We start from the raw sequence: 13842 nt of genomic DNA on the forward strand, positions 1-13842 counted from the left end.
GTAAGTGTGCATCTCCCTTCTATTTTGATGCAACCAAACTAAAGTACAAGACCCTCTCATGATGAGGATACAGTTCTTACAATTAAATAGGCTACGCCAACCATGTCTGAAACCTCTTCCTCTATCGAGCCTCTTTAATCAACAGTCAGAAGGCTTACCTGTCGTAATTCTGCACTTGTCACTTGTCCTGACCAAGCACCCGCAACCTAGAACCATCCCGACTCCGTGCAGCATCTGGATACTCACCCAGCTCCTCAAACCGCGGGCTCAGCCTCTTCCTCCTACACAAAACCCCAAACGTCGCCACATTCACCGTCTTCTCCACCAACGACCTCTCATCCTTCCCCTTCACCTGCTTGCCACCCTTCTTCCGCCGAAACAAAATCCCAAACGTCAACACATTCCCCATCTTCTCCACCACAGACCTCTCATCCTTGTCCTCCGTCCCCATGAGCTCCGACCCATCCCTCGCGAGCGAAACCCTATTATCCGGCGCCAAGTACCGGCACGGATTCCAGACATTCCACAATATCGAGTTAAGCAGCATCAGCGTCGCTTCGAAGATATAAAAAAAGACCTCATATCTGACTATCGAACTCAATGTCCTCCTTTCATCGATGTTGGAGATATCAATCTTCGTATTCCCCGTATGTTCCACCAGTCGGTATACACACCGTACCAGGATGAGCGCCATACTCACATACAGCGTAAACAACAACGTATACACCGCCGTGACCTGGACCCTTTCCCTCTTGCACCTTAGGTGGAAGATGGAAGCTAGACACACGAAGATAATGATAACGACAAACTGGATTGACAGCGCTGCGATCGTTAAATGACTTCCGAGCGCTTGCTGTGTTGTAGATGAGGAGGAGTTAGCGGCTAGTGCTACGCCGAGAGAATTCAGGGTTTCGACGAGCATCATCAGAGCGCCGAATGTGGTGAGGATTTTGTTCGCCGGGAGGGGCGCGCAGTAGGGGATGTAGTAGAAGAGGCGGGCGAGGACGCGGTAGTTGGCTAGTTCGAGGAGGGGTCTGGAGGGAGATGGTTTGGTTAGTTGATACTGGCGAGGGTTCTTATGGTGGAGGGGTCGGGACTTACGGACAAACGTAGATGAAGACTTGGCTGAGGACGAAGATGATGAGAGGGAGTTTCGTGGTGGTGAGGTAGATGTAGTTGTATGCGCCGTATTCGCGCAATGCGTAGCCGGCTGTGAACATCACTGCACAGAGGGGATGGAGGCCGATTAGCTTGAAGGCTTTGTATCGACTGATGGTGCGGATTAGGCAGGTTGATTTGAGTTGTTTGGGGATGGTATACTTACTAACACTGCCAGATGTGGAAGATGGCTGAGATGGCGTACGCTATTGCAAAGAATATCGGTGCCCCTTTGTTGGGAGCGTAGACGTACAAGCTGTACAGAACTGGAGGGTGTGTCAGTGGCCATGCTATGCTTTAAGATCTGGTGTTCTTACTAGGCTCTCCAGCTGCCATCTTGGAAGCAGTGACGACTCGAGATTTCTTGCAAAGACAGTTCGTTCAAGATGGATAATGAATGATAGAATATGTATACAAATCGCAAAATGTATGATGTCTCGTCGTGCTTCTGAAGGCCCAATCTCCGTGTCTCCTCCTCAAAAGAAAAATCGTCAAGTCCGGAAAAAAATTCACTCAATGAAGAAAGAAAGCATACTTAAACTCTCTCCCTCCTATTAATATTCAAAGACTCACCACGCAGGACATATACCCTTCAATTCGCTACCCCAAGACCCATGTAGCGCTTACCCCAAATAGGAGAATAAAAACGCCAAGACTTTTGCCCTGTCGATCCCCAAGCAGCCGCTAAACTCGAACAGGACAACAACTCTGCCAAGCATTTGAGATTTATAGATATGGTTACGCGTACCATCATACAATGGTTTTGATTTCTTGCTCCTATATCCTTTCTCTGTACCTGGGAAGTTGCCAGAGTATACTTCACTAGGCAGCAATATATTGGTAAGTATTGAGCGCTGGAGCTTTTGGGATTATTCGTTGGGGAAGCTTGTTCGGGTCATCTTGTCCCCGAGAGAGAGTGCGGTCTTCTGAAACTTCAGATGAGTTCTATAAATGTTGAAAACTACCTCCCAATCTCTTGCGCAACACTAGTTACTTTCTTTACTTGGGGAAGCACTAATTACCATAATTTGACAAGAACGAATTTGAGGAATAGAACGCATGAATGACTTTTCGTAGCTATTTCTTCTATGTCTAACATTTCATCTCGTCCTTCGATCACCCCAAAATCTCAGATAGCAAGTGGCTGCTCAAGGTTGATCTCGAGACCGATACTCAGTTGCGGGACTTGGGTGTAGTTTGACTGTCTCAAGCAATATCTCGTATCTGTCAATGTCTGTAACCTCGTCAGTCACATTCTCTTCCATTTCCATGCAACGACGGAAGAAAAAGAATACTCACCTGCAAATATGTCGGATTCGGAATCCTCTTCATAGTCTCCAAAAACGCCCAACTCATCGCCCCCTCGCTCATCCCCCCAATATTAGCATCCGCACTCGTCTGATCATCCCTACACCCACTAAACATCGTAACCATCTTATGCTCCCTCTCATACGCCGCATAATCGCCCTCAGCCAGGCCATCCCCCTGCTCCTCGCCCATATGCTTGAACGAGCGGAAGAAACTCGTCGCGCCGGCATACAGATCTTTCGCTTCGGCTAACTTGTTGAAGCTAAAGCCGCCAGCGAACAAATCGTTGGCTTCGCCCAGGAGGTGGACCCCGGTTTTTAGGTTGTCCATTAAGGAGATGTTGCCGTCGTCGTCGGAGCGGTAGACGAAGGGGAGCTCGAGGGCCGAGCCGGAGTGGCAGCAGTCGAGGATTACGAAGAGGGTTGATGAGGGTGGGAGGCGGGAGACGAGGTGTTGGTGCAGGACATCGGAGTCGAGTTGGCCTCTTTCGCGGAAGTCGACGGGACAGATGGTGTCTAGGAGGCCGGAGGGGTGATTACCAGTTGGATCTTGGACTTGTCCGCCGTGGCCTGAGTAGTGGAAGAAATTGGTTGTTCCTGGTTCGGAGACTAGCCAGTCTATTGCTGCCTGTGTTTTGGAGGTCAGTCAGCTGACTTCTGTAGAAAGAGGGAGGGATGTACCAAGATGTTGTGACCACTGGGGTAATATTGATCTGGCATATCGTCTCTTAAGATGACCTGCGAGCGCGGGTCATCTGAATAGCCCCTGTAACTTAGGAATTCGGCTACGTTTTCGACATCTTGGTGGCAGCCGCGGAGTTCGTTTTGACTCCCGGTATAGTTGATGCCGATGAGGAGGGATTTCTTTGGGCCGCCGGACATTGTTGTTGAATGTCAGAGATGAGAGTGAAGGTAAATAATTGTAAGTAACGTGAGAGAATCTGATAAGGAGAAAAGAGCCAAGACTGTTGATGAGATTAGATGGAGGAGGGGAGGAGCGGGAAGAGGGCGGGGAAAGAGGAACGTCGGTGAGGATCGTCATTCTTAGTCAGAATGTGGGGCTAGTTTTGAGACTACGGCTGATACAAGTCGTGAATCACAGTTGAAACTTTATATTATTCACTCGAAAATGAGGTGACTGGAAAAGCAAAGTATCGTCAAGTGAGTGAAATGCGGCAATATGAATGTTGAATATTGCTTTTGAGATTTATGTGGGAAGACGTGACCGTCGACCCCGCTATGCAGGTACCAAAATTCCATCCAACACCGAACCCAACCCTGCCGATATATGCAACCAAATCATGCAATCATAACCAAATCTCCGTTAGCCATCATCTATACCAAAAGCATAGCGACAATAACAGCAGCAACCGAAACCAGAGTCCCAACCCTCACATTGCCCGCCCCAGAAATCTCCCCTACCTTAAACGTCGGCTCATACGAGCCAGGCGTGCTCGAATCCACAGTTCCATTCCAACAATACCTATCAAAGCACTGCTGACAAGCCGTCGGTACAGTTGTCCCTGTCTTCTCAAAACTCCTACTGAGCACAGCGCACGCCATGCAGGTCGGCCACTGACTATCCAGCGTCGCGTTCGCGAGCGTAGCGACCTCGTATCCGTTCTGGATGATGAGGTTTCGTTGCGTGTCGATGTATTCGAGATCATAGGTCGAGACGTTGGATTGTGTGATGTAGGGTGCGTTGGGGATGTAGACGATGAGGGGAGCGGGTCCGGTCAAGTTGCTGGTGTTGCAGCCGAAGAAGGTGGGGTGGTTGTTGAGGCCGAGATTCACGAAGGTGTTTTGATCTGGGATGGATGGGAATGCGGTGCCGTTTTCGACGGTTGCGTTGAGGGATCGCTGGTAAGTTGCTACGAGCGAGGTTCCGTTGGGCCAGTGATTGTCAGTGTCTGCTGATGAATCGACGGCGAAGATAACGTCGACCTGTCGTATGGGCTGGATGAGAGGGTAAAGAGGGATGTTTTGTCCATCTTCACCTCCGTCAACCAAGGTCAGCTCGGTGGAGTTTGCGTTTCGGTTCGTAGCGTTGTTGAAGTGATAGAATGGGTTGGGTTGATATTGGGCAATATCATTGTTATCGAAACCAATGTCACTAAGAATGCTATTCAGAACATTCTGCACGACGGTGGGGACAGATGACGCATTGAGCTCAATCAAAACCTCATTAAAAAGCGTCGAAGATGTGCCCATCACGAAGCCGGCCTGGTCGAACCCCTCAATGCACTCTTCATCCGACGGAACGACACCAGCAGAGAAGTTTGATCCAATGTACTGGAGTGGTGCAAAAGCATAGGTAGTTGGATCCCAAGAACCGAGCTCAAATGGACTGAATTCGAAAACAGTGGAGTTCAACGACACAATAGTCGTATATGGAGCACGACTATCTGACACGAGGAAGGGCATGGGAATAGAGCCGCTCGCAAAGTTCTCCTGAAGTGCAATCGAAGAGAATGTGTATGCTGGACCGCCATCGGTAGCATTGACCAACTGGAAGGACAAAGCACGACCCCAGTAATCGGTGATAGAGGTATTGAAGCCAGCATCCTCCTTCGAACTGACCTCATTTGCAAGAGTAGTCCAGTAGTCGGCCGTGCTAAGAAGTTGAATTCCATCTCCGTCAGGTCCCTCGAGGATATTATTGCTAAAATGCCAGACATCCGAGCCTTTACTTCCGTCTCTCAGATCCTCCACTGAGCTAAAATTGTTCGTATAAATGGACCCCACAAGCCATCCACCTCCGGAAAGACCGGCAACGTATGTTGATGCTTGAAGTAGTCCACCGATTTGACCTGTGTTGGTGGCGTTGCTGGTTCGGTTGTCCGCAGCAGCCAAGAATCCAGCACCATTCATCAAAGCGCGATATCCTCCACCTGATACTGCGAGGCCAATATTTGGTAGGGCTGTCGCATTATTTCGGATACCGTTGATGTATGTAGAAGCATCAAAACCCGAAATATTCATCCTCGAAAGCCACGAAATCATAGGATCGACTGTGGCGTTTCTCCGCAATTCGAGCCATGCTGTCTCATTTGCGGACAGTGAATCTGCATTTCTGATTGTCGGTCTATTTGCGGGACATGGTACGGAAGCTGGAGAATATCCTCCTGAAGGCGAATTTGGCAGTCCACGTTTGATGGCAGCTAATGGAGCAGCCAGAGCATCAACAGCGTATGTTTCTGCAGATGAATGCCTAGGAATAGCAACTACATTTGCTACATATTGTCAGCTTGGCCTCTGTGAGGGGTATTTGAAACGAACCATTACATAAAGTGAAAGTTGCGAGAGAGGCGAGTGCGGGAGCAAGAACCTTCATGATGGAATTTGATATCCAACTCCACGCCGACCAAAAGAAGTGTTTAACCAAATATTAGTGACAACGAAAAGAAAATACAACAGGGGCAGAGGTTCGTATTTGAACAATGCTCCGACACTATGAGATAGACGTTTTGTGCTTGTAATATGACGCAGTAGTCTCTTGGAGTCTCGGATGTCGGTCTGGGCGGGAGATCGGCAGGGACAAGCTAGCGGCGATCTGGCTGCTAGATGAGTGGACAATAGGACAAAATGGTTATGATGCGATGCAAGCGAGAGACTTCGGATGATAAGATACCATAGGAGATGGAAGGAAGTGTTTGATATAACGATCCTCCTCACTCAGGCGGCCGATGAGAAATCACGTCAGAGTCGTCTGCGGTTCAGCTCTTACTTCGTACATCCTTCGCGGTCCAGGGTCCGAGGCGTTGAGCAGTGCTGAGCAGTCGGATCTCGCGGTTCTGACTCTCACTCGTCCGTCGTTGAGTTAAGTTCTTACCCAAGCAAAGTCCCAAGCCTTCGGAGGGCTAAAGATAAATGGATTTATGCATATCTTATGAAATGCTCAGCCTCAAGGAGAAGGTTTGCGCAAGGTGGTCGGACGAGCTTTAGCTGTTTCGAGTTAAGATCCCTGTGGCAATCGCGTGCGCCGGCTGTGGCTGCACATTTAGCTGCAGCGGGCGGAGATCAATACCGCCTCGGAGGAAAGAAGGAACATTAATTTATGCAATACCAAGAGGTCGGATTTTCCATAACCTCCGTGGTTTCCCATCCTCATACTCTTGTATCTTTGATACAGAGGGCGATGAGACTTATTCGTCAAGTCTGCATACTATGATCGGCTCCCATTGTCTGTCGTGGAACCGTTGAACGATGACGAAATACGAGCGAGGCGTAGGGCGAAAAGCCACAACGGCCGGCATCGTCGGAAATGTGAAACCTGCACCACACGCGCAAAAACTCCGATTTGGGTTAATCAAGAACATGTTGGCGTGTCACATACCCATCTAGGAATCCTTCTCGCTATCTCTCCGTTTTAAGCTGATCTTAATTCCACTTTTTCCATTGAAAAGTTGTGTCTTTCGTCTCAATTTTCAGTCTTTTCACATGAAGGAATAGATTTGGATGGCACAAGAGGACGCGGAAAGCCTACCAATCCACAATTCAGCTTCTCAGGCTCTCTCTGCAAGTCCGCGTACTTTGTAAGGCTCTCTCTGGGGCATAATTTGATATATCAAAATACTCCGTACTCTCTACTCGGTATTCATTTCGTTTTTGAAGCGTTGCTCTGGTCTCTCAGAGGCTCTTGCCATTGCCTCAAGATCGTTGATTTGCGTGGTATTGTCCACTTTTGATTTCTGTTCAACAGAAAAAATTATCCTTCATATCAAGCTACACAAGTAGGTTGAACGAGCTCCCCGAAGGTAATTTTATTTATCCAGAGCTTCACACAGGTTTAGTGTGCGTATTTTGTTACAAGGGCTACTTGGGCCTCTGAAAATGTTTATTATTTTAGGCTATCAGCAGGTAGAAGCTCAAGGATTGGAAAATCAAAATTTGTCGCTAGATAAGATGCCTCTGCGATGATATCATGTTCTTCAGGGGCGTCGTCCCGATGCCCATCTTCTTCCACGGGCGCAATGTCGAACAGATCCTCTCCTGGCCCAAGTCTGATATCCAAGTAGTGATGGGGAGTAGATTGCGGGTGCTTGTAGTAAGTGGGGTCAATTTCATCCTCATCTTCATATTGTACTGAAGCACGGTCAGACGGAAAGTTCCAGGATTTGAGGTAGTTTCTGTGCCTATAATAGGCCCTCCACGCCGCTGGCGTGTCGTCTATGGTCATGTAGTGGTGCATGCCAAGTATCGAAGTTTTAGACCATTTCACGTAGTCTTTCTTGCTGCTTTCTTCGTCCGATCGGTCCAAGTATGCGGTGTATTTCAGTTCTTCGTAAGACATTTCCTGACCGGGAGCAGGCTGTGAGGTGAGCGGGAGAAGCTTGGAAGCCGTGCCCGTGTAGTAATGCGTGGTGCTACAAAAACACTTTGTAGCAGAGAACTCTGCGTAGAGGGTTGACGATGGTTCGGCTTCAGTATCGGGAAAGAAGTCATACCAAAGAGGGTCAATCTCAAGAGCAATGTCGTCACCGGATTGTGATTCCTGATCACGAGAAGCTTGTGAGGAAGCCGTGCCTGTGTAGTGTAGAGGGGGTAAGAACATGAGCTAGCAGTACGCAAAAACAACCAAAACAACAACAAGTGGGCACTGCACGAAGCAGACCACTATTCGCAGTAGTAGAATAGGTTTAAAACATCATAAAAAGCATTCGAAAGCATATCACTGTAAAAACTAAGAGTGGGAGAAGAGTTTTTGTTATTCTAAGAGTGCGCGACCACAATATATGGGAAGCGTCACATGATAAACTAGACCCAGTTGAGTATAGTGCTAAGGAAGACTAGCGTTCCCGGGCTGGCCTCCTCCTCAACCACACGTGCTGGTCAGCGCCAAAAAGGCCAAAAAAGAGCTAGCCCTGCCACAGTAGTGACGTGTGTTGAAAAGGTTTTGTGTAGCAGAGGAGTCTGCGCATGCGGCTGACGATGGTTCGACCACAAAAGTTCGAACGAAGTCAGACCAAGGAAAGCCATTCTCAGCAGCAAAGTGGTCATCTGAGTGTGATTTTGCTGGTGATGGAAGTCGTGCCGAGACTGGCGTCCGCAGAAACCTCCCACGTGCCACGTCCATATGCCAGCGGGAATATGTCTCTGGTGTCATTGGCATTTGCCATGATATCTTTGGAGTGGGCCACAGTGTTGGCTTCGACACTGGCTCCGGCTCTGGCTTTGGTATTGTCTTTGGCAATGTGTATGGAGACCGTAGTTCTGGGAAACTACTGGGTAGATCGTCTATCGTCCATGCTTTTCTCTGATTAGGCTGCTGGTCAGCCACTGCAAGTACGCTTTGACGAAAAGGATGAGCAAGTTCAAGATCTCGAATTAAAGCTGCTTGTTCCTCGGCGGAGGCTCTTGACACAAACAAATCGCTCGCCCTCGTCCAGAGTTCCTCAGCAGCATCAAATTTCTTCTGATCAACCAAAGCGACCATAAGACTGCCTAGAAGAACTCTAAGGGATGCGGGATCTTTCTCCACGAGTGTAGATTCCTCGTCTCCTAATGTCTTTTGCAAGATATCTTCCGCACCCGAGCTCTTGCCAATATTGCGCAGCGTGCGGGTCAGATTTCCAAGGCTGAGGATGGTGTTTGGATGTGATGAGCCAAGAGTTGATTGATTTGTACGGAAAGCTTCCCAAGCATCTGACTCCGCTGCTCTGTGGCGTTCCGCTGCAGCAAAAGAAAGGTCCTTCCCAGCTATTTTAACTTCTCGAAATGGGCCAGGAATGAATTTCACACGCTCTTTCGATGTGATGAGGCGCACGCGTTTGAAGTGTGCGATGTCGTCCTCTTCCAGCTCAATGCAATCGAGTTTTCGTTTAGTAGAGACAGGAGGAAACTTGCTGGCAGGTTTTGGTCCAAATGTAAAGCCCGAGAATGCGTTGTGTCCAAATTTGACCTTCTCGGCCGGCCGTGTAGTGTGGACTCTAACAGATGGAGGCGGATCCACGTCCATAAATTCGGTGATGCGTCGATACCACATCCCACATTCATCACTGTTACACACATCAGCTTGTGCTCTGACGTCCAGATCATCAATCCTACCATTGAATATCTGAGTCTTGGGACTTATCCGAAGTTGCACGACAATTCGGACACGAGGTTGACTGAATCTCTTCAGCCTCTTCCGCCTCCTTCTTCACGAAGACCAAGCTCATATCTATCCGTTGGCCTGGCATGAATGCCAAATCCCATCGACGTGTACGCTTGATCTCCCTCTTTGTCGTATGTTCTTGGAGAATGTATTCATTGTTTCGGACTTTCTTGAAGCCCTGGACATCCTGGAAACGCAATCGCAGAATAGCGTCAAATGCCTCCCAAGAATTGATGAAATCCATGTGTACAGGCGATATCCTGCCAATGGCATCTTCTAGGATGAAAGGGTCTCGAAACATCGACCGCTCCAGGTGACTGGGAAGCACACGCTGAATAGCAACAACTGCTTCAAAGGTTGCCACATTCGTTCGGAAAATCCTGTTCATCATACTTTTCAGCTCTGAACCTAATTGACGGAACCATTCGAATCGTAGAGCATCTGTCACTTTCGTAGCCACAGCTGATATGAGCGTGTTGTTTTCCTTCAATCGGTCGCGTACTTCTGCCACAATCACGGTCTGTTTCTGCATCTCGTCGTCGATTTTACTTTCGGAGCTGGTGAGACGAGCATTGAGCTTTACATCACTGACTACCAGTGTTCTCCTAGACATCGCAGACTGTCAGCACATATCATATAAGCTCTCAGTAGCGTGGAGACTCACACACTCATAGTCGCCAACAACATACTTATAGACTGACTTTGAGCGCCAATCTCTGCTCTGAATTTGGACACATCATTGCTTTGCATCAACTGCCACTGGATTTTCCTAGATGCGTCACGCAAGACGCTCCCAGATCCACTCTCGCGAAGACTTGGTTGATACTTCTTCACCTTCTTCAAAAAGCCAGCAATGCCCACGCCACAGTCTTCGGCAGCTCGCCGTGCAGTCTCATGAAGAGCATTAATCTCAGGAGAGCTATTGTGAGTCCTTGAGAGAAGATCAACTTGTAATAAGGCTCGCTCAAGGCCCCACAACTCTCGCACGATTTCCTGATATTCGGCGGCAGCGCCTCTGCTGCTGTTCAGAGCTTCAACCAAATCTTTTGCCAAAAGACAGATGCTGATTATATCGCCAACAGAGCCGACACCAATTGGCATTTTGAAGCAAAGATGTTTAGTAGCAGTAGCAATAAGGGACGAAAGAAAGGCACAGAACGAAAGAAGGTTGAGATGGTGAGGCTGTAGCTGAGGCTGTGCAATCTGGTTCAACCTCGAGCCTCACGCATGACTACATAGTGACAACGCAGCATGCTGTGCACAGCATTGGAAGTGCAAGGCTTTGCTAAGGCTTTCCGGGGTCTCGGCAGCCTAGATGCACGAGACTGGAACAGGTCTCTTGCATGATCAAAAGATTGAAGAACGGTAATAAGAGTCACAAGCTAAACAACGTGAGAAAATTCATAAGAGTTTCAAACATAGAACAGCTGTAGGTCACAACATGCAATCATATTGAAGATGCTTGAAGTCGCGACAAGATTTTGGACAATAAAGTCCGAGTCACGTGCTGACTATAATTCGGCCTGAACCGCTTTCAAACCTTATCGCTGACGCGTCCTATCTGTAGCACAGCGAAGATAACGAAACTTATGGCTACCATAGCATTTTTCGACTGCTTATGCAGCCGGCATCTGCAATATCATATTCAAGATGAGGTTATTTAGGTTTTGTGCGGTCTTTGGACATGCCTTATTGCCTTCGATCGCTTCAGCTTCTCAACAGCAACCTCTACTAGAAGCAACAAGTGAAGCCCGAAGCGCAAGTCAATGGAAGTTCAACTACTCCTCTGAAGCACCTCATTACTTCGCATCTGCCTATGGACTCCTCCAGCAATGGCCAAATACCTTCTTTCCGAATGGCCATAGCTTAGTACCTTGCGAGATCCCACCCTTCACGAAACTTTATCATGGGCGTCGAGATGGTGATGTCCCTCCAAGTCCAGAGTGGTTTGCTTTCGACATGTAAGTCCTTCTTTCGTAGTCTATTAAATCTGCTAACCTGTATAGTGGCATGTCTTACGGAATCATGGGCAGCAGTCGAGATTCACACATGCTCACCTATCAAACCACACGCCGAGTCAAATGTATATACTTCGATGGAGAGTCTGCGACACTCTTCGGTACCGGCCAACTCGATTCGCAGAACCTCCACATATGGGGAAACACAAGCGGACCATCTAGACCCGGTAATGGCTTCCGCGGATTGTGGGAAGAATATGCTCGGGCTACGGGACTTTGCGACTGGTTCCAAGAACAGAAGCTGGGCGGTCCTGGATGGGGTTATGAAGGGATTGTGAGGATGAATGCTGGATTCGAAATGATTTGGTGTAACTTCAGCAGTCCTTCGATCCGGCTCATCTCGCATCTCAACATCACTGCCCCACTGCTCCCTAAACAGGACGAAGAGGTCATAGTGAAGGCTCAGGACGACTCGACATTAACTTCATACTACCCTCTACCTCCTTCGCCAACTCGTTCTGATAGAGCTACCGATCCTGCAAATCCGCCAGTGCCTCCCGTCAACAACCCACCATGGATTCGGGAACCGTTCTTCCATAGTCAGGCTTGGGCTTGGTATTCAAGTGCAACTACCCACTACGGCTCGAACGGAGATGGGCCTGGCCGTCCAGAGACGCATGTAAAGCCCATGAGTTGCGGCTTTCTGAGTTACTACGGTCCAGACTTTCTCAGCCAGGCTCTTCCAAGAGCACAAGAAGAGCAGAAGTCGCTGAATTTGACGAAAGACGGCCTTTGGACTGGGCCAGGAAAATCTGGATCTAGAGCAAAGGCTATGGAATCCTTGACCCGAAGGCGGAGATACCACACTCTGGATAGCATTACTCCCTCAGACGCATCGATCATGAGGGTGAACTCAGAGAGGGTCCTCAGAGATCTATCATCAGACTCACCTGCCAATTGTAGCGGCATTGATTGGTCGACTATGACAAACGATATCGTCCAGACTTACGGAAGCAGTCTTTTCCGCTTCCTAAATACGCTTGAGAGATTCGAAAACGTCACTATCACCAATTTAACTAGTGTGAGAGATTGGATGATTGATGTTCGCGATGAAACTCATTCATTCCTCTTACCATTTTTGGAGTACCCAGACGACGATGCTAACGACAATATCTGGACCAGAGACTCTAGTTTGTTCAAAACAACATATTCTCGCTGTCGATACCAGTTCACGCGGTTGCTAGATCCAGAGGAAGGGATATCTCTCGGTCCCGAAGAATCGTTGCTGCAGTGGTCGGTCGAAGAAACTACAGGTGGAATTTGCTCGGTCTTGGTCGATGTTGGTCTGGCAGTTGAGGGTCTTTGGGAAGCTAACTTCAATGTTCCAATCAAGGAAACCTCGAAGCCAGAAGTCCCAACACAATTCAAGAATGAGGTGTCTCGATGGACAGAGGGTATCGAGCAGCTTATGGCTTGGCTAGGTTGGGCTGGTGAATGGGTTCGATGTGAACAGCGATGTGCTTGGGACGAGAGCTGCTTTATCCCGATGTGGCCCATGATTCCATTCCGAGGTGGCCGTGGCGGCGGTCGTGGGCCACCAAGGCGTGAGCCCGGTCATGGTGGACCCCCAGGCGGAAGACCTGGTGGCAGGCTGTCAGTGTTTGATGAGCTATTCGCCTTTGATGACCCACCCAACAACCGTACATTCAGGCCGCCGGGTCGAGGATTCAATCCTTGGCAACCAAACGAAGACGATCTCTGGACTCCAAAATGTGTGAAATCAGATTACATTCTGACCGGACGTGGCTGAAGTGGATGCTTCATTTCAAGCCCCTCGTCAAGCAAACGGTATTCAGATTCGCAATCTACGAACAAATCTGAAGTGCTAAGGCACGGGCAATATACCTGATATATCCCTGCACGCACATCCTGAAGGCTCCAGACATTATAGTTTATACCAGATTCATCATGACAGCTAAGTGCGTTGGAGCACGAGAGAAGGCACGCGGGCGAAGAGTCGCGTAAGTCATGCTGAAGCACCGTCGAGATGGTTGTGTTGTCATTTAGAGGACGAGTCAGTTACACAGACAAAGGCTCTGAGATATCAAACATGTGTCGAAAAGAACAAAGAGTATTTCAATACTCACATCACAATTAACCGTACTCGACCTTTCTCTTCTTCTACTATCGATCGTCCTGTTGCTCTTTGTATCCATTTCGCCTTCTCGTCGAAATGGAAGCTCAATACAGATGAAAACTGGCAATCCTAGTAGCTGACCGAATCTGCCATGGCGATCACAATGCAACAATACCCTGAAAGCCC

General features: G+C 48.6%; 7 protein-coding genes across 7 annotated transcripts; 1 reads left to right on the forward strand and 6 right to left on the reverse strand.

Annotated features, from left to right (window-relative positions):
- Nucleotides 1–178: 178 nt before the first annotated feature.
- LY89DRAFT_710985 (uncharacterized protein) lies at nucleotides 179–1580 on the reverse strand (the record flags this gene model as incomplete). The annotated part of the gene is made up of 5 exons (XM_018217876.1): nucleotides 1476–1580; nucleotides 1325–1424; nucleotides 1102–1269; nucleotides 330–1034; nucleotides 179–206 (listed from the first exon to the last, which is right to left on the reverse strand). Exons 1-5 carry the CDS (start codon nucleotides 1492–1494, stop codon nucleotides 179–181), a joined length of 1020 nt encoding a protein of 339 aa, XP_018063988.1. The 5' UTR covers nucleotides 1495–1580.
- A 634-nt stretch (nucleotides 1581–2214) lies between these two features.
- LY89DRAFT_724065 (putative metacaspase) lies at nucleotides 2215–3455 on the reverse strand. The gene is made up of 3 exons (XM_018218867.1): nucleotides 3147–3455; nucleotides 2458–3093; nucleotides 2215–2392 (listed from the first exon to the last, which is right to left on the reverse strand). Exons 1-3 carry the CDS (start codon nucleotides 3345–3347, stop codon nucleotides 2288–2290), a joined length of 942 nt encoding a protein of 313 aa, XP_018063989.1. The 5' UTR covers nucleotides 3348–3455; the 3' UTR covers nucleotides 2215–2287.
- A 345-nt stretch (nucleotides 3456–3800) lies between these two features.
- LY89DRAFT_675804 (lysophospholipase-like protein) lies at nucleotides 3801–5799 on the reverse strand (the record flags this gene model as incomplete). Its single annotated transcript, XM_018213538.1, has 2 exons — nucleotides 3801–5698; nucleotides 5745–5799. 2 exons carry the CDS (start codon nucleotides 5797–5799, stop codon nucleotides 3801–3803), a joined length of 1953 nt encoding a protein of 650 aa, XP_018063990.1.
- Nucleotides 5800–7085: 1286 nt separating this feature from the next.
- Nucleotides 7086–8158, reverse strand: LY89DRAFT_690095 (uncharacterized protein; the record flags this gene model as incomplete). The annotated part of the gene is made up of 1 exon (XM_018216029.1): nucleotides 7086–8158. A coding segment is annotated over exon 1 (709 nt), but the record flags the coding sequence as incomplete, so codon positions are not given.
- A 24-nt stretch (nucleotides 8159–8182) lies between these two features.
- On the reverse strand, nucleotides 8183–9487 carry LY89DRAFT_274853 (uncharacterized protein). Its single transcript, XM_018206398.1, has one exon. It carries the CDS (start codon nucleotides 9448–9450, stop codon nucleotides 8281–8283), a length of 1170 nt encoding a protein of 389 aa, XP_018063992.1. The 5' UTR covers nucleotides 9451–9487; the 3' UTR covers nucleotides 8183–8280.
- Nucleotides 9488–9508: 21 nt separating this feature from the next.
- On the reverse strand, nucleotides 9509–10662 carry LY89DRAFT_597775 (uncharacterized protein; the record flags this gene model as incomplete). Its single annotated transcript, XM_018209993.1, has 2 exons — nucleotides 9509–10166; nucleotides 10226–10662. 2 exons carry the CDS (start codon nucleotides 10660–10662, stop codon nucleotides 9509–9511), a joined length of 1095 nt encoding a protein of 364 aa, XP_018063993.1.
- A 549-nt stretch (nucleotides 10663–11211) lies between these two features.
- LY89DRAFT_597510 (uncharacterized protein) lies at nucleotides 11212–13329 on the forward strand (the record flags this gene model as incomplete). The annotated part of the gene is made up of 2 exons (XM_018209981.1): nucleotides 11212–11522; nucleotides 11568–13329. The coding sequence occupies 2 exons, from the start codon at nucleotides 11212–11214 to the stop codon at nucleotides 13327–13329; spliced, it is 2073 nt and encodes a 690-aa protein (XP_018063994.1).
- Nucleotides 13330–13842: the final 513 nt, after the last annotated feature.

The sequence above is a fragment of the Mollisia scopiformis genome, assembly GCF_001500285.1.
Source record: "Mollisia scopiformis unplaced genomic scaffold LY89scaffold_28, whole genome shotgun sequence".
NCBI classification, from domain to species: Eukaryota; Fungi; Ascomycota; class Leotiomycetes; order Helotiales; family Mollisiaceae; genus Mollisia; species Mollisia scopiformis.

Excerpts from the sequence above, each read along its gene's own strand:
- LY89DRAFT_724065 (XM_018218867.1), bottom strand. The coding sequence starts at position 3,347 with ATGTCCGGCGGCCCAAAGAAATCCCTCCTCATCGGCATCAACTATACC. Across the intron at positions 3,094-3,146 it reads CCAGTGGTCACAACATCTTG|GCAGCAATAGACTGGCTAGT; the intron begins GTACATCCCTCC and ends TCCAAAACACAG. Across the intron at positions 2,393-2,457 it reads CGAATCCGACATATTTGCAG|ACATTGACAGATACGAGATA; the intron begins GTGAGTATTCTT and ends ACGAGGTTACAG.
- LY89DRAFT_274853 (XM_018206398.1), bottom strand. The coding sequence starts at position 9,450 with ATGTGGTATCGACGCATCACCGAATTTATGGACGTGGATCCGCCTCCA.